The 25,098-nt window shown below is 29.8% G+C and overlaps 3 protein-coding genes, 1 long non-coding RNA gene and 1 pseudogene across 4 annotated transcripts in view; 4 read left to right on the top strand and 1 right to left on the bottom strand.

The window, feature by feature from the left end:
- Window positions 1-10,053, top strand: part of Pgd (phosphogluconate dehydrogenase) — a 14,996-nt gene extending 4,943 nt beyond the window's left edge. The window contains exons 5-11 of the mRNA XM_014427073.3: window positions 443-619; window positions 1,125-1,209; window positions 1,345-1,468; window positions 1,674-1,785; window positions 7,647-7,780; window positions 8,660-8,882; window positions 9,394-10,053. Of these exons, the coding sequence (XP_014282559.1) occupies window positions 443-619; window positions 1,125-1,209; window positions 1,345-1,468; window positions 1,674-1,785; window positions 7,647-7,780; window positions 8,660-8,882; window positions 9,394-9,513 (975 nt within the window). The 3' untranslated portion in view covers window positions 9,514-10,053. The remainder of the gene's footprint in view (window positions 1-442; window positions 620-1,124; window positions 1,210-1,344; window positions 1,469-1,673; window positions 1,786-7,646; window positions 7,781-8,659; window positions 8,883-9,393) is intronic.
- Window positions 616-4,367, bottom strand: LOC136795960 (uncharacterized). The gene is made up of 3 exons (XR_010843661.1): window positions 4,041-4,367; window positions 2,772-3,963; window positions 616-940 (listed from the first exon to the last, which is right to left on the bottom strand). It is a non-coding gene; the product is annotated as an uncharacterized lncRNA (long non-coding RNA).
- On the top strand, window positions 4,493-5,981 carry LOC106684802 (solute carrier family 25 member 3 pseudogene; annotated as a pseudogene).
- Window positions 10,054-15,305: 5,252 nt separating the features above from the next.
- Window positions 15,306-16,712, top strand: LOC106684826 (solute carrier family 25 member 3). Its single transcript, XM_014427116.3, has one exon. It carries the CDS (start codon window positions 15,399-15,401, stop codon window positions 16,440-16,442), a length of 1,044 nt encoding a protein of 347 aa, XP_014282602.1. The 5' UTR covers window positions 15,306-15,398; the 3' UTR covers window positions 16,443-16,712.
- Window positions 16,713-17,215: 503 nt separating this feature from the next.
- Window positions 17,216-25,098, top strand: part of rngo (DNA damage inducible 1 homolog rngo) — a gene marked incomplete in the record, with an annotated part of 13,631 nt that continues 5,748 nt past the window's right edge. The window contains 7 exon segments of the mRNA XM_067048203.1: window positions 17,216-17,356; window positions 17,623-17,932; window positions 18,587-18,775; window positions 18,897-18,973; window positions 19,684-19,861; window positions 21,541-21,630; window positions 22,764-22,906. Of these exon segments, the coding sequence (XP_066904304.1) occupies window positions 17,680-17,932; window positions 18,587-18,775; window positions 18,897-18,973; window positions 19,684-19,861; window positions 21,541-21,630; window positions 22,764-22,906 (930 nt within the window).

A 25,098-nucleotide genomic window follows, 5' to 3' on the forward strand; every position in this document is an offset into this window, starting at 1 on the left:
TGAGAACAAGGAAGGCGCCAAAGAATCAACAAAGGAGGATCGTTAGTATATAGAGCTTGGTTAGTTTTGTATGCATAATAATAGATACATGTGTGAAATAGATTTTAATTTAAATTAAGAGAAATTATTGTATCTGTATTCTGATTGTCTAGCAAACACACGCCCTGAGATTAAGAGTCTCTCTCTTTCTTTTTATATAATAAGATTAAGAGTCTTTTATATTATTAAATTTGAATAAATTATATTATCCATTTAAGAGTAAAGTTCTTAATTTGAACCCAAGTTATCTTTCATATTTGAAATAAAGTTTAAAAACTATTCAGATTCTTTTTATTTTATTTTTATATTTTTTAAAATTATTACAATATATATAAAATTAAAACTACATTTTTAAAATTTTTATTTTATTTTAAATAATGATGTGGTTATCAAATATTCACAGTCAATTTGTGCTTTTGCGGATGGTGATCCTTGCTGTGATTGGGTCGGTACCGGTGGTTCTGGTCATTTTGTTAAAATGGTTCACAATGGAATAGAGTATGGTGATATGCAAATAATTTGTGAGGCATATCATCTCATGAAAGATGCACTTAACCTCTCTAATGCGGAAATGTCTCAGGTAAAAACTTGTCTGATATTATACCAATACTCTCCTAGTATATAATACGTATATATATTTAGTCTTATGTATCATATATATTCAGATAATTGTTTGAGAATTTAACAAATTATGGGTTTCTCATTTTGTTTCAATTACTATTTATGACATTAGAATTGCTCTAATATTATTCTCTCAGAAAAGCTGTTTTTACTGAAGGTGGTTGAGGGTCTATTGGTGGTATGATCCAGATTTGATATTTCTTTTTTGAGATTTGATCCTTATTTAAATGAGAAGTAGTCTGAGGAAACCCATGTTATTTATGTAATACTTTTTAAATACCTGCAATTTTCATAAAATTTATATATTAATATATTACCTTATATATTAATTCATTACATTACACTATCTTATATATTAATGTCTTACATTACATTACTGTGTATTAAAACATTATTTTTTATTTTATCTTTTACCCTTTAGCTGTTAAAGATGACACAAGGTTAGTCAATTATCTTTTTTCCAGGTCTTTGATGAATGGAATAAAGCGGAACTCAATTCCTTCCTAATTGAGATTACCAGAGATATTCTCAAGTTTAAGGATTCAGATGGTATATAATAATAAATTTCCTGTTATTATTTTAGAAAATAAGAAATATTATTTTTGTATCAAATACTAAATGAACATTCACTATTAGATGAAGTATTCTCCAGTAATTATTTGTATAAATTTTTAAACATTTTAGGACAGTATCTTTTGGAGAAAATCCGTGATACTGCTGGACAAAAGGGAACAGGCAAGTGGACTGCCATCGCAGCTCTTGAATTTGGTGTTCCTGTGACCCTAATTGCAGAAAGTGTTTTTTCGAGGTAAGATTTATTTGAATTATACTGGTTGAAGAACATGGTGTTTTTATAATAACACTGTTTTTTACTATGTTATCTGCATTTATTTTGGTTTCAAGTTTCTTTCTTCTATTTTTAATACATTGACTGCCAACTACAAGATATAATTAAAGTAATAAAAATTAGATTGTTATATGCCTTCGAATACAAGCCAGATTTGAATTACTAGGTGTTTATCAAGTATGATTGGAGAAAGAGCTATTGCAAGTGAGAAGTTATCAAATGAGAAGAAACCAAGTTATTCTGGAGATAAGAAAGAATTTATTGAATTTATCCGTCAGGTTAGTTAAAATATTTAAACTATCTTATACTGTTAAATATGTGTTTATTTTTTTTTATTTTATGATGCGTTAAGGTTGTTCCGACATTCTCAACTTGAAATTATTATAATCAAAGTCCTTAGAAGAAGAAGGATTCATTGTTTGTGAATCTTGTGAACTCAAAAGAATCCTGATATCTTATTTAGTGGAAAATAATTTTCATTAAAAATTTAACTAACACTTTCTTTTTAGGGCTGTGATAATTGTAGATACTTTCCTGTTAAATGATATCCAGTAGAGTTTTGTAAGGTGTATCTTTTCGTTATTCTAAAACTATTTTTTTTTCATGTTCCCCTTTTCTTTTATGCTAATAAGTTTATGAATTTGCTAATGAAGTACAAGTAATCCAAAAACCCAATGATCGAGAGTATTTTTTTTTTGTTTGGCATTGCAAATCCAAATATATTTTAGACTTTTCAGAGACTTAGTCTCTCTAAATGGGGACGAATATAAAGCTCATTGCTGAATGGAGGAGAGATTGCTGCTTTTTTTTTTTAGTTTGTTTCATCAACTTTTATGATTCTTGTTTTGTATAGCTTTTGTTAGGCTTTGGCAGCGGACAAGGTAGGACATGAGAGAGGCAAGGCTCTGTATGAACTAAGGTGTTGTGTCGGCTAGGCTAATTAAAAAGGAATAATGACATTATCAGCATAAAAGTGCATGCCTAGAGACTGATTCATTAACACTGTTAAACATACATTTTTACTCCAACTATCTGTGTATTTTATTTTATTCATGCCCAGATATAGTTATTTTATTTTTAATTTAATTGTTTATATTTGCCTTTCCAGTTGGCTTTGTTTTAAACCACATGATTTTTTTTTTCTTTTGTTTATAAAATAAAACAGATGTTAGCCCTTGTTATGTAAAGTACTCCCATTTGTTATTGTGTTTCTTATATATGTAAATGTGTGTTTATATGAACCTTTTCCGAGAGACAGTATTACCTCCAGAAAAATTGAGCCTTGATACAGAGTGATAAGAGTCTTATAGTTACTTCACTGTGTGGTTTAGACACTTATCTTATATTCTGTTTCTTCTTATTGTTTCATTACTTATAAAATACATTTTGTGTTAACTGTTAACCTTAATCACCTGTAAGGATTATTTTTGTTTTATTTACTTTTCTGTGCCCTTTTTATTTTGTATTTCAATTCACTTATGTTTTTATATAACCTACATATCCTTATTTCATATTTATTCTAGGTTTTCCACCTGTTTTTGAACCATCTTTTTTTCACCTTTTAAAATTATTGGTACACATTAAGTATTAATAGTTAATCTTTAACTATTAATACTTACGCCATTGAAAAATTGTGGATTAACTAAGTTACTTCTTGTGTTAATATTAGTCCTCTTTGAATAGATTTATGGATTTTTAAATCAACATTCTTGCCATGGTGAGAATCACTAGTTGTGAAACCAACAATGTTTACCATTTTGAAATTAAATGTTTTTTATCCATGGTGTATTGTTTGAATAATTTAGTGGAACACTCTAGTTCTAGGCCTAGGGGACACAAAGTTAAAAATTTATTTCCAGCTTTCTTCTTATAATCAATTTAGTTATTATAATTATAAATACGTATATATTGTTAGTACTAAATATTATCAACGATTTTACAAAATATTTTTAATTTATAGGTAGATATTTTCATTTTAACATTCAACTAATTGAATTAAACGCATAATGAATTTAAGATTTTAACATATTTTTTATATGAGAAGTCAATTTTTAAATGATTGGCAAACTGGATGCATTAGGTCTGTGATTTTTATAATCTATTTAACCAATGTAATACAGACAAAGATTTACGTTTATATTTCTGGGTATGCCTTTGAAGTTAAGTAGCTGTTAAAGATAAAACTCATTTTCAATGCCTTTTTGTGCAATTTAATTTACCTAAACACTCAAACACAGAAATTTGATTTTAAAGATTATTTGTAGAGGGAAATTGTCATAGCTTCCCTCCCTTCTCATGGTATTACAGCAATTTTAAACCTTTCTTGTTTATCATACAGATATGAAAACTGACTTCATGGCTTCCAAAAATCTTAAGTCATAAATTGGGTTTCTTAAAAATTGTGGTATTTAGATATTTTAAGGAATTATTTGAGGCATTCCCTTATAACATGGTACCTGCAAAAATGAAAACTTTAACAATGTTAAATTGTTTTTTAATTAAAATATTTTACCTTGAACCAGTATTCACTTACCATAAATTAATATTAACATTATTGCCTTAAGAAAACGAATTTCCGAATTATTCTTTCAACAATTCATGAAATCAGCCTTGTAAAAGCCGATGATGCACAAAACTGCAATTCATGGAAAATTTCAGTTACCATGTTTTATGATCAAACTTCTTATTTGATTCATGCATTCATAAATTAAGCAATTTATTTTCTTAATGGTATTTTTAAAATCGTGTCTTGAGTACTCAAATACTGACTATTGAATTTAAAAAAATTTCAAGGACACTCAACTAACTCATGTAATTAATTAATAAAAATTATTAAAATCTAAAAAATAATTTAATTATTGCTTGATTATTATATGTGATGAATTAATTTGGTTATAATGAATATTATTATTTAATTGATAACAGTTGTTTCTATTCCTGTATATTTATTGAATGAGTAGTGACCTAGTTGTAAAAATCGATTTGTAACCTCCCCACGTTTGGTTATCTTCAGCTACGTAAGCTCGTTTGGGAGTGGCTAATTAGATTTTCATGCTGTATTGGTGTTTTAGCCATTAAATAACTTATTATGTATTCTTCCGTGCGAAATATCTATGAGAACACCGAATCGAATTCAATGTTGAAGTACGAAGACTGCCAACAATTAGTTCCGGGCCGTAAAATAGCAGCGGCAGCAGTTAAGCCAGGAGAGTCGTGCGAATATGGATCCACTAAATACTTCCTTCTTTGCAGTGTTGGTGGTATTCTTTCTTGCGGACTCACACATACAATGGTGGTTCCTTTAGATTTGGTGAAAACACGTTTGCAAGTAAATGCTGCAAAGTATAAAAACCTCTTCAATGGTTTTAGAGTCACTGTTGCAGAAGAAGGTTCAAGAGGTTTAGCAAAAGGATGGGCACCAACACTTATTGGCTATTCCATGCAAGGAGCATGTAAGTTTGGATTTTATGAATATTTCAAAGTTTTATACTCTCATTCACTAGGTGAAGAAAATGCCTACTTATGGAGAACAAGTTTATACTTGGCTGCATCAGCTTCTGCCGAATTTATTGCTGATATTGCTCTTAGCCCTATGGAAGCTGCTCGAGTTAAGATCCAAACCACTCCTGGTTTTGCCAACACATTGAGACAGGCTGTACCAAAAATGTATGCTGAAGAAGGAATGACTGCTTTTTTCAAATCACTAGTACCTCTGTGGGGTAGACAGATTCCTTATACAATGATGAAGTTTGCTTGCTTTGAGAGAACTGTAGAGCTTCTCTATAAACATGTAGTACCTAAACCGAGAGCTGAGTGTACAAAAGGAGAGCAACTGATTGTCACATTTGCAGCTGGATACATTGCTGGTGTATTTTGTGCTATTGTTTCTCATCCTGCTGATACTATAGTATCGAAGTTAAATCAAGAGAAAGGATCTTCAGCCCTTACTGTTGCAAAGAAGGTTGGATTTGTAGGATTGTGGAAAGGACTAGGAACTCGTATTATTATGATTGGTACTCTAACTGCTGCTCAGTGGTTTATTTACGATTTTGTTAAGGTATCTCTTGGAATCCCACGACCCCCACCTCCAGAAATGCCTGAATCATTGAAAAAGAAGTTGGCCGAAAAATCACATTAAAAGTTAATGTGCCTAGTTATTAGTGCAGTTAATAGTGTAAATATCCATGATGATATTCTAATACGTAATTTGAATTTTACTGCAAATTTCCAATTATTTTGGAACTTAGTAACACTTGTAGCAATAATTTTCCACTTGTAAATCTGTATTACCTAGACAGAGGGTATGTAATACCCCTGAAACGAACCAAAGCTGTTATATTATTCCATTATTATTATTTATTTATTTTTGACTGCTTGTAACAAATCATTCCAGAAGAATTCATATATGTGTTACATTCCATTGAAAGGTATTTGCTATGTTAAATTGTTAATAGAAATACATTTTTTAAATGAATATCTGTTGTTTTTTATCCTATAAAGCAAATAGCATAATTTTTTATAAATACTTCTATGAAAAAGGAGTATACTGTATAACAATAATAATATTCTTTATTCTGGAATTGATCCCTTTAGAATAATATTACAAGTGTCAAATTATGCTTAAGAACCTTAGAGCAAAATACAAAATAACAGTGAATTTGAAAAAAAAATAAACAACAATAATTAACTGAATATATAAAATAAAACTATTTATCATATCATGAATCGTAAGGTGACTTCTTATTAAAAAAGAAGAAAATGATAAAGAATCAAATGCAAGTAAACTAAAAATAATAAACAAAAAGGTACAATTACTGTTAATATACATTTTTACAAGTTTAAACAAAACTCAGATACTTCAAATACAGAAAATAAATGAATCCAAAAAAACAAATTAAAAAACCTCTAACATACTGTACTGTATACTAATACAGTATATGTTACAGGTATTTTTGAGAATTTCTGTATTGATGTAATTGTTCAAAACCTATCTTTCTTTTGTTTTCTTTTTTTTTTTTTAAAGAAAACAAAGAAGAAGACTATAGTCTTGCTTGACCTCTGTGATGAAATATGTTAATACCTTAATACCCAATAGTATCGTATGTTTTTATGTTTCTTAATTCTTTTGTCATTAGTACTGCCTTATGTTTTGATTTGCCCTACTTTACTCTTGTGTTACCTTTTCAGTTAGTTTAATTATGTGTCTAATAAAGCCTTATTTCCCGTTCCTAAAAGGCTTATTAATTACAATTTATTAAATATATATTTAAACTAACTGAAAAGTTAACACAAAAGTAAAGTAGGGCAAATCAAAACATAAGGTAGTACTAATGACGAAAGAATTAAGAAAAATAAAAACATATGATACTATTGGGTATTACTATATTTCATCTTTCATAAATAATGGAGGCTGTCTGGTTCTAGTTGACCTTTGGAGTACCAGAGTTGAGGGCTAGGTTGAGATTTGGCTGAAGACAGAGCTCCTTCTTAAACTGATATTAGAATGTAACCCTGATTATGCATTTGTACAACTCTCTAATGGCAAAGAGACTACTGTAAACCTTAGGCATCTTACTCTACCGGGAATGAATGATTGAAATCTGGTTGAAGAAAATTTTCCAGTCACTGAAAATTCCCTCAACTTCTGATACCACCCTAGTCGAAGTATCTAGATTGGACTTATCGACCAGGAACTCCAACACCAGCAACACCCAGGATTGGAGGGAATTATTTAATAATCAAAAAATGACCAGCCGTTAAAGAAAGAGCTCTGTATCCAGCCAAATCTCAACCCAGTCCTCAACTGGTACTCTGAAGGTCAACTAGAACCAGACAGGCTCCATTATTTATGAAAGACTATGTCCTCAAATCAAGAGGGAGAGAATGTGATGAAATATCTTAATACCCAATAGTATCATATGTTTAATTCTTTTGTCATTACTACTACCTTATGTTTTGATTTGTCCTATTTTACTTTTCAGTTAGTTTAATTATGTGTTTAACAAAACCTTATTTCCAGTTTCTAAAAGGTTTATTTATTACAACCTCTGATATATTATACAATCAATTATTCTTAAAATTTGTTGTGGGGTAATGGAAGTGTTGCTTGATTTAGAGTCAAATAATTCTTTGTTTCTAGGCTGTTTATGCTTCAAAGATTGTGTCATATGCTCAAGGTTTTATGCTGATGCGTGAAGCTGCTAAAAATTATGGCTGGGAATTAAATTATGGATCAGTAGCCTTAATGTGGCGTGGTGGATGTATTATTAGAAGGTAGGTGTTAATTTTATATCTGTGTGTGTACTGTTAGTAATAACAGTGCTATGTTCCTCATCTTTGTGAAAACATAAATTTGTTTCACTTTTTATTATGGTAAGAGACAAAATTTTTGAAAATAAGGACCTCTGTACCTTAATAGACATTGTTTTTATTTCTTTTGGTTAAAATAGCGGTTTAAAGGGAATGTAATTTACTATATCCATCTAATTCATTGAAGCTCTGAAGACATTATTCAAATAATTAGTTAAAATACCATGGTGGAGGTTTGATGCTTTACTTATGTTATCAGCAAGTAACTGCTAACCCTCTGATATCTTATCAGCAGTTAAAATTGTCTTATCAATTGACCTTGAATAATACCCTACATCCAGCTGTTAGACCTTCACTGTCTAGGATCTGTTACAGTTTGTTTATTGTTTGAGTCACTAAAGTGGTTAAATTATAATAAAAAACATTTTGTAAGGCCTTAAAAAGTACTTTATTTTGATTAATAGTTTACATTGTATACGTTTACAGATAAGATTTATGGGAAGTATCGTCATGATTAGGAAATAAATAAAACTGATAAAAAAGGAAATTTTATACTGTCTATCTTGTGGTATTTTTACATATTAACCCATGACATTCTACTGTATTTATTCTTATTTTTCTCATAATATTTTCATATTTTTTTAGTCTGAATATGGCATATAGGCCAAAATCTCAGCACATTATGTATGAAAATATTTTGGTCCACATTGCAAGACTTATTAATGTGTTTTTTATTTCTAACTACATCTACCCTTTCTCCCCTCCCTCATGCATCCTCTTAATGTAATAAACACTATCATAGGTTCTTGATAATATAAATTTTATATTTTATCATTGTTTCAGTTCATTTTTGGGTGAAATAAGAAATGCTTTTATTGCTGAACCTAACCTTAGCAACCTTTTGGTTTCTGATTGGTTTGCTAAAGAAATCTCAAAGTGTTCAAATGGGTGGAGACAAACAGTTGCCCAGGCAGCTCTCCTTGGCATACCTACTCCAGCTTTTTCATCAGCATTGTCGTTTTATGATGGCATGAGGTCTGCAAGACTTCCAGCTAATCTTCTTCAGGTATTTGCTTACTTATTTTCCTGGATGACTAATTAGTGTTGTGTGCTCTGTCAAAATTTAGAAGAATAAATATGGATTGCCCTTTATCCTATATGGCAGTAAGCAAGATATATAATGTATTCTATTGCATGGATAAGGTTCAAAAATTCACATAAAAAATTAAATAACAGTTAATTTCTTAACATTTAGTCATCATTAACTATCTATTCTTACAACAAAACTATTTTGATATCTTGGGTTGTACTATTGTGTAGGCTTTATAAAATTTTAGTCGCATTTTTTAATCCACTTGGTGTAATGTTTTTCCAATATTTTTTTAATAATAATAAGCACTTGAAATGGCTAAAGATTTAAAATAAGATTGTAAAACATCAGATGCTCTTTTGAATACTGAAGTTAAATTTGTTGTGGCTTCAATTGATTGTATGAACAGTTGTAAAGTTAGGATAATCCTGTTTATGTTAATGAATTATCAGTTTAGTATAACTTTTTTTTGTTTTGTTTTTTAAAGGCTCAAAGGGACTATTTTGGAGCTCATACATACGAGCTGCTTAGCCAGCCTGGCAAGTTTATTCATACAAACTGGACAGGCCATGGAGGAAACGTCTCAGCATCCACCTATGAAGCTTGATTATCTCCATTTTAATTGATTGATTGCTAAATGTTGCTGGATGGAGAACTATAATAAATTGGCCAACAATTTTCATTAACTAGTTTTATTCAAAATAGAAATAGTATAGATTATGTTATTGCAGAGAAAAGTGTTCAATGATTTTTTTGATTTTCAATAGCCAAACTTGGTCTGAAATGATTTAGAACTTAGTTATAAGTTATAACTAATAACTTCATAGTTATTACTTAATTCAGTTTTGCATAGACTTCAAATAGATTACCGTAAATACTGATTTGGCTCAGTAGTTTTTTTTTCTTCAAAAATATTATACCTTTTTAATGGTGCAATATTATTGGGTTGGTTTATAATAGGATACTTGAGATTGTTTTGAAATACTTTTTTTTTAACAATATCAACATTCCTAATCTATTCCAATAATTGTTAAAAAGAAATATTTTGTATTTGGGGATTTGTTGTTTTGATTTTATATATATATTAATATGATATATAGCTATATTTTTGTATGTATATATTAAAAATAAAGATTATAAATATTTATTTTCTTCTTATTGTGTGTCAACAAACGGAACCTATAAATACTGTATAGGTACATGAGAATTTTTTGAATGAGAGAGGAGTGAGGAATTAGAGGATATTATTTGAAGAAATAAAAAGACAGTCTTAGTTATTTTATTAATAAATAGTATCTTAGTCCTGACCCTCTCTTCCTGGTCATTTCTGACATATGGGAGGAGGGAAGGAGTTACTAGAGATAACCAACCTACTCTCTACCATGGTGGGGATCAAGTTTTCATTTCACGGGACTATCACAGAAACAAAAGTCGAACCTCAAGCCAGATTCGGACAGGCACTGTTACATGTATGAGGCAGTCGCTCAACCCACTCAGCTAACGGCCCAAGTCTTGAACTTCCTTTGGTTGAGATCAGTACTGGTATTACAACTTGAAATAAATTTTTCAACAGAAGTGTGCCCCCTGGAATCTTCCTCGTGAATTCTCTCCACTCACAACAAATATTTTAATTTTTTTTTAATGGCAATAGTTAGTGAATAAATTTTTAAGTATCCCAATCTGACATGTTATGAAATCAATACATCTGGAAAGAGCAAAAACTTTTAATTAATTTTAATATTATAACTACATATCACGATTTTCCACATGATTCTTGGATAAGATAAACTAGACAAAAATTTAATAAAGTTTAATGGAAAAAGAGCAGAATTTCCGAAGTATCAAGTCTATTGCAAATTGTACCCCGTACAAGTATAGCCCAACCCTAATCAAAGGAAAGAAAGGGATAAGTGTATGTTGGATCCACAAATGTGCCCAGTATGGGGTTGGATACACATCAGGTATTTTCATTTACTATACCTTATAGATTTAGAATATATTTTTAAGGGTCACTTGCACCAGTCTCAGTACTAACTAAGGTTTAATTAACTCAAAATTGTCTACCATTTAAAAGTAAAACAATGGTGACCCAATGACCTGTTTTTGGTATACAGTTTGATTGTACTATGTTAAGTAACTAAGTTAATATTAAGATAGTTATACTTTTTCTTCATCATTGATTGAAATATGAATTTTATAAATTATTCCCTTTCTGTCAATTCATCAACTTCAATCAAATTCCTTTCATTTACATTGGAAAATTATTGGGTGACCTTACAGGATTAATTTTTGAAAGATGGTCCAGGTGTTGACTGCCACCTGAAAAACTTTATTAATATTTAACCACATTAACCATTAACTGGTTGACTAATGAATAACTTTTCTGTTATTTTTTACCTTTCTTCACCATTACCCAGACCATCTACTTGTAACAATTTTATTTACTTGAGGAAGAAAGATATATAATTGAAAATATCACACCAGGAAAATGGATTATAGCTGATACTGTGGAAGGTTCCTTGTTTGGTTTACTAATTTAACTAATATCTTCTCTTTAACTCAGTTTAATCAGCCATCATGGCCCAGTAAAGTTTTACTTTAGATTTGAGGATAAACTCTTGTGTGACGAGTAACAATAGATTTTAACTGAAATTTCAAAAATTGTAGTCAAAACTACAATCTGCATTCTGCACCCCAAATGCACTAGATGCAATTAACATTGTATTATTATGATTAATAATAAAAATTATGGTATTTAAAATATATCTTCCAGAATAAACAAAAATATTTAAATTATGTAGTACTGTTGAAACTAAATAAAATCTTGGAGATAGTTGGGTGTGAGGTTGAGAAAAAAATTATTTTTTATGTTTTATATGTTCCTTCATCTTATTTTTAATCTCGTGCTTTACTTTTTATATCTTATTTTACTTTGTGTATTGTCCCAAAATTTATTTTATTTTATGTATTATCTCTGTGTTTATTTTCATATGTTTAGGTTCTCTGTTTTTCAGAGATTTTATCCGTCATTTTGGATAGAACTTGTCTAATGTATTCCAATCAGCACTATAAATGGGCCATATCTCATTAGTGTTATATTAAAATTTAACAAAGGCTTAGGTGATCAGTTAGTACACATATCCATTTATGCATGTAACTCAGTTGATCTTTTGAAAAATATAATTATAGAGAATGATTATATTAAAACCATAGATAAGGAAAAATAGTTATAAATATAATATTTATACCGCATTACCCTTCCACTAAAAAAGTTTATAAGGTATTCTGTAGAATACTATTTTAAGTGAGGTTGAGCCAGATATTTATGATGTGAATAAGTGTTTCTTGTACACATTTTGGAATCGATTAAAAATATTAATTAAATTTATACTCCTTCCTTTAAATGAGGATACATTTTGTATAAGAAGTGCCATATATACTGATGATATTATAATATTAACATTAACATGATGTATCATTAAAGCGTGATCTTTATCTTTTAAATTTAAGTAAAAAATGATGAGTCACATTACCTTAATTATCATGTTACCTTTTTCTTAATTATCAAGCTATCACTAACTACTATTCTATTTGCAGTTAGCAGTTATGAATATCATCCAGAGTTGGACAGTAATTAATCCCATGAGCTAAAGTGAACCATGATTATAATAAGAAAACAGTTAAATGATCCAGAATTTAAAAAAAAAAAATTCAAAGAACAAATGCACTGAACTAATTCTAATACTCAATTGCATTTAAGTGGTATGAGGTCTCCAGATATAAAAGAGGATAAATCCATTTTTTAAAATGTTTTTATTTAGCTGTTTATGATGGTACAGAATTTCCCCTTCAAAATGTTTTAAATCCAATCTAATTTTACATTCACAGTTGGAATTGATATTCAAAAGTTGACAAATCCCTACAATAAAAAAAACTATATTTCATGGCTCAACAATATTTCATGAAATGTATATTTTTCATTGAATCTTTCACTTTTGAAGCATATTGAAAAATGGACTCGGTTTCATTAAATAACACAAGTTGTGAATTAATATGATTTTATAATCAAAATATTATTTTAAATACAAACATATTTGGTGAAATATGGTGAAGCCTTTTTATTATTGTTTATGGTATATTCACCTTAAAAATCTTTAAACAATAGAAATAAATCAAAATAGACCCTCGCAGGAGCAAATAGATCTTCATAGGAATATTCCATGTATAGAAAAAAAAAAAAAAAAATGGAAACACTTTTTAGCAATTGTTACAAAAAGATACATCCTGGAAAATTACATAATTTTTTTTGTTATTTATTTTTTATATAATTGTTTGTATTAATGTTTAGTAATTAAAATAGGAAAACTTTTGTATATTCTTGAGTTATTTCATGGTTTATTATTTATTTTATTTTTTTAATTTCCCGGGAAAAATGGATAAAATAAAATTTATTTGATTTTTAAAAAAAAATATTTGGAATAATAGAGTATTTTACAAATATATTTCTGCTGTAGTTTGAAAATTACTGGTTCAATAATAACTTTTTTAAATTACCTGTATTAGGCATATTTTTGGGTCTCCTAAAAAATTTTGGATTTTATCCCACAAGGCCATGCCTCAAGTGTAAATTTGATTTCTTTAAATTCATTTTTTATAAGATGTAATTTATTAATTAAAATACTCATATTAATATTTTGGACTTTTTTATTAAGTGTCTTTGTATCTGCATGCTAGAAATTTGTAATTGTTTTTGGAGGTTTAGTAAACAAAATAAATCAGTCCCTCAAAGCAACAATTATAATGTTGCTTGTAATAACAGTATACAGAAATAAAAATCATGATGGTCATCAGCCTGAAATGATTATGGTGATTATTTTCTGTGTTAAACTCCCGAACTCAAAAACATAAAATAAAAATAGTAGGAAGATAGTCCAGGTGGTGTTCAATAAAGGTACAAAATGGTAGAAAAGACTATTTTGTACCTTTATTGACCGTCATCCGGACTATCTTCCTGTAACCTACTTCATACGGTCAACTATCTTCTTCCAAAATAAAATAAATTTATTGGAAGATAATTGATTGACCATATATGATGAATGAAGGAAGGTGGTCTGGATGCAGACAAAAAGTAACTTAGATAGTACAAAATTAAACATCAACATTTAGTCCTACTTTGCAGGGCTTTCTTCATACATAAAATAAACAGTTAATATTTCTAATTATATCACTATCAAGATATTAAATTGTTTTATTTTAAGGCCCTCTGTCTTCCTTAAGCCCCAAGTGTACAATTTAATCAAAATTAAGAAGAAACAGACTGTTATATAATAATTCACATGTCAATTTTAGTAATTTTCTCAATATAGAATTAAACTGGGGTTTTAAAAGTAAATCTTCACTTATATCAAACAATTTAAAAAGGCCATGATGTTCTTAAAATGGCAAGTTTTCAAAACACGTATGTTTTAATAATGATATACTTTTAAAATAGAATCTGTATTTACAGGACTTCTGCATGGTTCAATTATATACTGATGAATTTATTATGAAAAAAAGGAGTGATATAATCTAGATATGGAAGTTACATTAAGTTGCTACTCATAAGAGGAATTTAAATTTTGCACATATAAAACCTTATCTATTATTTTACAAAACATAATAATTTCCATAAAATATATGAACATATAACTGAAGAAAAAAATAAAGAACTTTCGCTCAATTCATTTTTAATCAATTGAGCTATTTTCTATTCAAATAAATCAAGCTAAATTCGGATTGGTCTAAGCAATAATATTCTTTAAAACATTTTATTACATGTATCATTTAAAATCTTGAGTCTTTATAAAAAGAAAACTTAATAAAATTAAATAACAGTAAATTAATAACTAAAATGAACAACGTTAATTTTCTTATTTTAAAAACGATAAGTTGTTAGGTTATTTATTGTACACAAAAATATGCTTGTGCCATGATTTTAAAAAACTTACGAGACAATTTAGAAATATATTATATATTTCAATAATAGACTTGCTTTGAGTCAAGTTCAGGATACTTAATCAGACTGCTGAATTTTCGATTAATCGCTTACATCTGTAATAAAAAAAACAACAAAAATTTCAAATTGGTGAATCTAAAATAATTTTAAATATTGAATTAAAATGATATTCTTCATGTCCTTGTATCATCACCATTAACTATTCTCATCGTAAAAAAAATTTGAATTCCTTCCCTCCTTTATTTCGATTAAATATATAGAATGATTTTCTTTTGGCTTATTGGTTTTTAATATATTTCTGTGATTAAATATGAAATTTTATTAATTCTATTAGAATAAAATTGTAAAGAAGTTGAAAGTGATTTGAAACTATTCAGGGTGTCTAATCAGTTGACGTAAATTTTCTCTATTCTGTCGGCCCAGTTCAGTGGTGGTGGTGTCCGTGGGCGCACGGTGAGATTTTTTTGGTTCATCTAATTTTGGAATTCCTCTCAAAAATGTTCCCCTCTGTTCGAGATATTTGCAAAAACTCAGAATATAAAGCCCCTATCAGATATGAAGATTGTCAAGAACTCATTCCAGGACGTAATATAGCTGCAGCTGCAATTCAGCCCGGCGAATCTTGTGAATATGCATCTGATAAGTATTTTCTTTTGTGCGGATTAGGAGGTATTTTATCATGTGGTATAACTCATACAATGGTTGTACCACTTGATTTAGTTAAATGTCGTCTTCAAGTAGATCCAGCTAAGTATAAAAATCTCTTTAATGGTTTTAGAGTCACAGTTCAAGATGAAGGTACAAGAGGTCTTGCCAAGGGTTGGGCACCTACTTTTTATGGATATTCAATGCAAGGAGCATGTAAATTTGGATTTTATGAATATTTTAAAGTCATCTATTCCAACATTTTAGGCGAAGAAAATTCTTATGTCTGGAGAACAAGTTTGTATTTGGCTGCATCAGCTACAGCTGAATTCATCGCAGATATAGCATTAAGCCCTATGGAGGCAGCTAAAGTTAAAATTCAAACCACACCAGGCTTCGCCAATACTTTAAGGCAGGCTATGCCAAAAATGTATGGTGAAGAAGGCATGACAGCATTTTTTAAGTCTTTGGTTCCTCTGTGGTGTCGGCAGATCCCTTATACAATGATGAAATTCGCTTGCTTTGAAAGGACCTTAGAACTCTTATATAAGTATGTAGTTCCAAAACCAAGGGCTGATTGTACTAAAGGGGAGCAGTTAGTTGTGACATTCGCAGCTGGTTATATTGCTGGTGTATTTTGTGCTATTGTTTCACATCCTGCAGATACACTTGTATCGAAATTAAACCAGGAAAAAGGATCAACAGCTATTGATGTTGCCAAAAAAATTGGTTTGATGGGAATGTGGAAAGGTTTAGGACCTCGTATTATCATGATTGGTACATTGACTGCTGCTCAGTGGTTTATTTATGACTTTGTAAAAGTAACCCTTGGAATCCCACGACCACCACCACCTGAAATGCCTGAATCTCTTAAAAAGAAGTTAGGTGTTCACTGATAATTAAGAAGAAAAGAAGAAAAAACGAACAAATTAGTACGAACAATTTAGGTGTACATACTTGAATGAGATTTTACAAATGTTATTTATGCTTTTATTTATTTGACTATAAATAGGTAAATGTATCATTCCTGTTTGAAAACAAATCTGATATGTAAGCTTATTTTTTGGGTCTAAGTCATTTTATCTGGTCATTTTATTGTTACTGATGTTTTGCCAAAGAGTGAAGTTATTTTTGTTGTTCTTATAAATAAAGATTATGAAAATAAACTGTATTTATATCATTCCTTATTCATATTTTTTTATGACTATTTTCTTCACCATTGTTCTATTCCAGATCATTGTTCTTATGATTTTCATTTAGTTTTAAAGTTTGATGTTGTTTTTAAATTCCCAAGTTGTTTTAGCAAACTGGACCTTATTCTATTTATAGCTGGGATTTCATCCAAGACCTAGCCTTGCCCTATTAGCCTTGATTTGGATTTGACCTGATAAGATCATGATATTTCTCAATAAATTTCAGTGAAATCAAAATTGGAATTGTGCAATATTTTTAATTGCAATTATACATATCTAATAGATTAAAATAAAAGTTTGCATTTAGATTAATATCACTGTCTGAAAACGATTAAATAAAGATATATCACGATTTTTCAACGATACTATAAATGTTGAAAGAATATAGGGTATACTACAATAATTATTTTTCACTTAAAATGTTTTAAGCGAACCGCCAATAAGGATTGTCAACAGCAGAGGGGGAGGGGAGAGAATTGACAGCTGTTACTGGTTTTAGATTACAGTTTATATAAAATTGTAGTGAATATAATGGTCCATTATTTTCGCTTATCTAAATTTATTCAATTCTCTAAACGATAGTAATAATTTTTAAATTTTATAACTACTCGTAAAATGTGAGTAACATACCTTACACTGAGCTTGCCTTTTGTATTTATAATGATTTTCCGATTCACTAATTATGCAATTAATAAATATTTGTTAATGATACAAAATTTTGGAAAGTTCATAACCTCATATTAATAATTTCTCATATTATAAGAACTTGTTATGAAGGCTGGGATCATGACAAGTTTTGTTTTGGTACTGTATAGGTTAAACTAGGAGTAGGTTATATGATCTGTTGACTCAACAGTTCTAATTCTATGCATTTTCCTAATAGTATGACAAATTACTTTCTCTTCCAAAGAAGATAGTGATAGAAGAAAACTAAGCAATTATGAAAGTTACTGTTACTACATTGGCGGACGAAATTTTCGTCTTAGACGTGAGTGAAGATTTAGAACTGGAAAACTTCAAGATATTTTGTGAAATTGAGTCAGGTTTTACAGCAGGAGATATTCTCATCGTTCATGAGGGTAAACCCCTCCTGGATAATAAATTGTCAATGAAAAGACATGGCATCAAGGATGGTGATGTTGTTATACTTCAACACATGGGGCAGGGGGGACCCAGCACAAGTATTCATGGTGGTAAATTTAATTTTTTTATTATTTACATTGTTCGAATTTAAGTAACAGGTCTGAAAATGTGATTAAGCAATCATAGAACTAGGTGTTGTTATGCAAAGTCATGTTTTTAAATTTTTCAGTTCAACATTTAGTTAAATATCTTTAAAGTTCAAATTAAAAATTTCTATTAATTTATTTTAATTGATAGAATGTGATAGCAATATTTTACTCATTTAATGAATTTGTGAATGCACAAATTTTTGAAAATGTTATTTGACAGTTTGTTACAAATATTTATTTTATATTAGAAGAAGATAGTTGACCATTTGAAATAGATTGGAGGAAGATAGTTCAGGTGGCAGTCAATAAAGATTTGAAAACAGTCACAAAAAAGCTATTGTTAACCAACGTTTCGCTCCACTTTGCAGGACTGATAAGAATGGTAAAGAAATAAAGAAACACCATTCTTATCAGCCTGAATGGCCTGAAGCCCTGCAAAGTGGGGCGAAACGTTGATTAACAATCAGTAGTTTTTTGTTACTGTTTTCAAACCTTTATTGATCACCACCCGGACTATCTTCCTCCAGTATATTTATTTTATAATTCAATCTTGTCGTGAAATAACGTTATTGAAGTTAAAATAAGTTTTATATAGTTGTATTAATTTCCATTTAGGGGGTGGAGGAATCAATTTTGACTTCAGCGGAATCGAAGTACCATCGGCGGCCCGTCTTGGCATTACTGTAGGACCAGCAGATGATCCTGCTCATGTTAGAGATCTATTTCTAGCTAATCCTGATCAACTTGCATTGCTAAAACAAAATAATCCTCGTTTAGCTGATGCCCTTGAAAGTGGAAGATTAGGTTTGTTGCTACTATGCTGAATCATAGTTCTTCAGCTAATTGGTTTAAATTATGTATTAAGTTGTGTTAATTTTTGTATTGTGAACAAGATTTTTTTTTTCAAGAAATTTCATTTCCACAGAGGAATTCGCTAAAGTTCTGAAAGAACAGATGGTTGAAAGAGAAAGAAGACAAGCACAAAGGATAAGAATGATGCAGGTATTTTCTTATTATCATACTAATATATTTATTCTACTATAAGTACTTTTAGTTTTAAGAATTATTTGTCCATTGTTTATTACTTCTAACAATGAGAAATGGTCATTTGTATCAAATAAACAAAATTAAAGTTATTTTTTACAAGAGAAAGATTTTTTAAACATTTGTCATTTAAGGTGTATTTCAATGAGAACTATCCTATCTGATGTTAAATACCAGTAAACTGTACTTTGATTTAGCATGTAATCAAAATAGTAATAGCCATTATGAAAAAATCCTTAAAAAAATGTGTAAGTGGCTCTTCCGATGAAATGTTTCATATATCTATAATTTTAGTTTTTGAGCAAGGCTGTTCACACGCTGAGACCATTTTGCAAACATTGGTTATTTGGACTCGGAGGACCTCAAAAAATTTATTTCCATTGAAAATTTTAATTAAAAAATTTTCTCAATCGTGATACTTCCTCTTACTATATATTTCATATGTAGGTCAATGAAAGTAATAAAGAAGTATTATGGAAACTACCCAATTATACATGGCCCTACAAGTTTCATGACACATTATATGAATTAAGTTTTTAGGTTATTTGTTATAAATTTTTTACTTACTGATTTCCTTTAATTGAAAATTAATTTAATATTTAGAAACAGCATTTGCATTAGATAATTTTTAGTTTATACTCATTTTTATTATGTATTTTTTGATTCAGGCTCATCCATTTGATGTTGAGGCTCAAAGATTGATTGCTGAAGAAATTAAACAGAAGAATATTGAAGCTAATATGGAAGCTGCGATGGAGTACAACCCAGAAACATTTGGTACTGTTGTGATGTTGTACATTAACTGCAAAGTCAATGGTTATCCTGTCAAAGCTTTTATTGATTCAGGTAATCGTAGTCATTTTTAGTTGTACAATCCTCTATAATTCATCATATCGATATCAATTAATTTTGTATATATGTAAATTAATTTGAGTGTTATAAAAATTTTGAGGCTATTCACCTCTATAAACTTATTGTTTCACTATGGCCAGATGTTGGTATCATGTAGGAGGCTGGCTTTCTGCCTACCTTCGCCAAATTCCCCTTTAGCTCTTCTTTAGTTTCCTCCACACAATAAAGGCAAAATTCACTCCTGGTTTTCATTCATTCGGATGTATTCCTAAGAACAGTAGGTTTATCTTGTTGCTGGAAGTTTGCAAACCACCAGAATCCCTTTTCCCCTCAGTGACCCCTGTTAGGAAATGATAGTCTAGGTAGTAAAGCAGAAAGGAAAGAGCCGTTTATCAGGAAAGTTTTGATATTGCCATGTTTTGAAGGTGGTGAATGCGAATTTGAGGCTTCCTACATAAATTATTTCCAGGGAGTACCTTATTTTGAATGTAGGTAAGCTTTGGATTTATGTACGAAGTGAAAAAACTTGCCTTTACTTGAAAAAAAAAATGCTCAGTATAAAATTTCCAATTTTATACATCAAGACAGGTGAGGGGAGTCAGTCCTGTACCCTCATCCTAGAGGACCAGTGGGTGATTGCAACCTAGGGGGCTGGACGAAGTGGTCACTATCTCTGCGTGAGAGTGAATTTGGCCTTCTCATCCTACCCTCATTATAAACCATTTAGTTAGCTGCATTGTAACTCAGTAAAACTAGGAGTTGTACGAAGACTTTTCCTAATATTTGCTGTGTCGCAGTAAATTTCAATTTATGGGGAAATCCACAGGTTCCCATCCAATCCAATGTGGTTCCAATTTATTAGTTTGTATTTTATGGTATTTTTTTCATTGCTTCAGAGCATAAATGTTAACAGATTCTAGTGCTTCAAGGTAGCAGTAGCTGAATATGTTAAGGCATCTCCATAGCAATTTCAAGTCTGCAGCTATGGTGGTCTGGATCTAGCTTGGGAAGATCCCACTTTTATTTTGTGATGGTCCAACGGAATGAAGACTTACCCCTATAGTTACAATAGGGTGGTAACCTGTAGATAGCTATTCTGTATGTCAGAAATGATCAGACAGGGGATAAAAAAAGGTCTTAGTGCTTCAAGGTAGTGGAGGCCGAATGTGTTAAGGCATCACCTTAGGAACTTCGAGCCTGCAGCATGTTGACTTTTATTTCATGGTGGTTACCACTCTGGTTAGAACAGCTCGATAACCTGTAGGATAACTTCCTCTTACATCAGAAATGGTCAGGTAGGGGGTAATAAAAAAAAAAAAAAAGATACAAATACTTTTCCTTTTTTTGAATGACATTTTTGTTTCTCTACATACATACATATTTCCTCTTCAATTGAAATCACAATTTCCTCATTTATTTATTTGTTGTTCATGTATTATTAGATATACTTTCCTGCATTGGTATAATCTAATTACTCATGTTTTTTTTTTTTTTAAAGCCATAATTGTGATTTTATTGTTATAATTTCTAAATGTAGATCTTTGAGCTTTCCCTGCTGTCGTATTGAATGATTTTGATGGAATTATGTTTTTTTGAAAAGTAGGCTTTTCACTGTTATATTTGAACAGAAAGGTTGTAAAATGATTATTATAGTTTATAATTCTTTTTAATAGGTGCTCAAACCACAATCATGTCTGCTGCCTGCGCTGAAAGGGTTAATATCATGAGATTAGTTGACACAAGGTGGGCTGGAATAGCTAAAGGTATGACTAAAATTTTTAGAAGTTGTATTGAAAACATCATAATTATATGCTTTACATTATAATTGTTATTTACTTATTTAATATAATGGAAATATTGTTAATGAAATCCAGGAGATCAACCCCAACCGCCTCCTTCATTTATTTAAACATCAATAATATTAAGGGATTCATTCCTTAAGTTATTAATATTACAGCATTTACCGAAGGCTAATAAATATGTCTATAAAAATTTTGATCAGGCAAAAGTACGTGTCCATTCAACACAATATCTCATAATTCAGATTAATTTAAGATCATTATCCCTCCTGGTTTTATTAATTTTATTTTATCCTTAATTAAAGAAACTGATCAATTGGATGAAATCATTACTCGGCCTTACAAGTTATAGCAGTTTAGAATATTTTTATATATGTATATATAGTTGAGCGTAAAAATTGATATATAAGAAGATGGTCAGGGTTGCGGTCAAAGGAGAAACAAAAATAGTTTACAACTATTTATTTTCCGACGTTTCACCCCACTTTGGAGGGCTTCATCAGGGCTAAAAAGATACAAAATGATACAATGATAAGAATAAAAATACAACGATAAGATACAATGATAAGAATAAAAATAAGTAACAATGGCAAGAGTAAAAATTTTTATAAAAATACGTGAAATATACATAAATATATGACGAAAAATGAAAAAAGATAAGAGAAAGATAAAGAAATATGATAATAATAATAATAATATATAATAATTTAAATTAGGAATAACTAAGTAAAATTAGAATGACACATATCGTTACTAATAATACAAGACTTTGACCGCAACCCTGACCATCTTCTTATATATAGAATATTTTTAGTTTCAACCCATTGGTTTGAATAGAAATTTTTGTTATTTTAGATTTTTATGCAACTTTAAGGATCTTAATTCCTTAAAACGTCCTATTTCTTAAAAAGGCACAACTTTCTAAGCCTTACATCTCATTATAATTTTTTTTATAATGACCATTATTCATTTAAAATTTTCTGAACATCCTAACGTAATTGCTAGCTAATTATAAACATATTTAAATTTTTAATTTAAACCTATAAAAGGTTTGTCTCATAAACCTATATTTTTAACTATGCATTTTTTTTTTTAAGGTGTTGGTGTTCAGAGGATTATTGGAAGGATACATATGGTGCAGGTGGCAATAGAAAATGATTTTTTGACAACTTCATTCTCAGTGTTAGAAGAACAGCCCATGGATATGTTGCTTGGTCTAGATATGCTCCGGAGGCATCAGGTAAAAAATAAATGCATAGTACTCAGTATATTAGGTTTGTTTAGGATGAAGGCTTCCTAATTTTATATTTAGGGAATTAAACTTATTTTTATTTTTTAGGTACAATGTGAGTATTGTCCTTGTTATATTAGGGAATTAAACTTATTTTTATTTTTTGGGTACAATGTGAGTATTGTCTTTGAATAAAGGTCATTGTTTGTACATTAATGGTGACTTAATATCTTCAGAATCAGATCGTTTTTAGTTTTATATTTGTTATTGTGGATGACAATTATATCAGTTTTGATAATGATACAGAATTTATAAAATTAAATATTGGTGGTATTTACCCATTTACTTCATCAATTGAATTTGGGTACCTTATATGCTGTATGTCCTAGTATGGAGGTGCTTGACCGAAACGTTTAATAACGCACAAATCGTTAATCATTATTCTGAAAAGTCAAGGTTCGATTGGGTTTAAAACAAGGTGATTCTCTATCACCTATCTTATTTAATCTAGCACTAGAATATGTTATTAAAAGTGTGATGAATACCGAAAAAGGTTTAACTTTACAGATGATTCGGTATTATTGGGCGAGAAGAAGGAAACTATAAGATGAAATACAACTATGTTGATAAACTCTATGAGGAACTAGGTCTCAAAATAAATACAGAGAAAACAAAATATGTGGTTAGCAGTAGAAATGGAAGCAATTTTGGTGATATAGAGATAGGAAGAAATGCATTTGACCAGGTAGATAGGTTTAAGTATTTGGGTTCTACGGTAACTAGAAAAAACAAAATTGTTGAGGAATTAAAAGTGAGGTTGAAGGCAGGATATGCTTGTTATTTTTCAATTTTGAAATGGCTTAGCTCAGCTTGCAACTTCTATCAAAAAGCTTAAAAGTTAGAATTTACAAACTATTTTTCTTCCCACTGTTTTGTATGGATGCAAAATGTGGATTACACTAAAGGAAGAACAACACCTTAAGGTTTTTGGAAATAAATTATTAGGCAATATGTTCGTACTGAAAAAGGATGTCTTAATAAGAGAATTTAGAAGTCTATACTACACTGAATTAAGGGAACTGCTCTCAGTAAATATAATTCAGGTTAAAGCATTGCAACGTATAAGATAGGTGTGTGAGGTTGAGAATTCTTTACGTTCAGTATTTTCTTCGCTAAAGTTGTTTAACTGATTGTGTTTTAAGGCTGTTAGTCTTGATCGGTAATCTGGAATGTTGACTCATTCACATTTGTTCTTTAAAAATAAAAAGGTCAGCTGAGGACTATGATAAAACTAATTTATATTGCATAAAAAATAGGCTTAGCTAAACTTTCATCCCTTTAGCGTAATGTCTCTGTACGGTCTTGGATACCCCCTTCTAAATTATATATAGAGTTTATAGGTAGTACTTTAAATTGAAACAGAGTGTTAAAACCTAATGTTGTAAAGACATTTGATATTAATCATAGTAAATTAAATAATAATAACCGTTCCCGAAATGTATTTAATTTAATATTAACCTTTTTTTTTTTGAAGACAGGATGGTTGAAATTGAAACTAATAACTACTACTATCAATAAAGAAGACCAGATGAAGAAACCCACAAGGTTCATACATCTTTCCAATGCTTTAGGAAATTTTACTAAATTAGTTTGTAAAATCTCATATTTGATCTGGATAGCTAAAATTGCTTAGTGCAAGATTTATACGGGAAGTCATTGCACATGTTTCATGCTATCATTGAATTTGGCCAATGTTTGACATTGTTACATACATACGACGAGCACATATTAAAATACCTACAATGTGTTGTATATCTTTACTCAAATACAAAATATCCAAAATGCGACCTAGGCGATACAGTTTGCCAACAATGCTCTGGGGGTATTTTGTATTTTTGCTATTATCGAAAATGCCTTAAAGTTCTGTCCATATGGGAGATTCTAACTTTTTCTGGTCTCTGTGTAAATGCTTACTACCCAAAATGCATCCTGGAATAATTGTATTGACTAGATCACATTGTGAGTATATTTTATTTGTGGTAAGATTGAAGTAGAAGATTAAATTGGTGGCTGAGCAATTGTGTTTATCCACCACATGTTGGGTCATTATCATTAACTTTTAAATTTTTTGTAGCATTCTCTTATCACTCTTATCATTTAAAGTTTAATTCTCTGTTGGTGATGTCTTTTTTTTTTTTTTT

This window comes from Halyomorpha halys, unplaced genomic scaffold (genome assembly GCF_000696795.3).
Source record: "Halyomorpha halys isolate HHAL.00 unplaced genomic scaffold, Hhal_1.1 Scaffold30.1, whole genome shotgun sequence".
Classification (NCBI taxonomy): Eukaryota; Metazoa; Arthropoda; class Insecta; order Hemiptera; family Pentatomidae; genus Halyomorpha; species Halyomorpha halys.

Coding starts and splice junctions, on each gene's coding strand:
- LOC106684826 (XM_014427116.3), top strand. CDS start 15,399: ATGTTCCCCTCTGTTCGAGATATTTGCAAAAACTCAGAATATAAAGCC.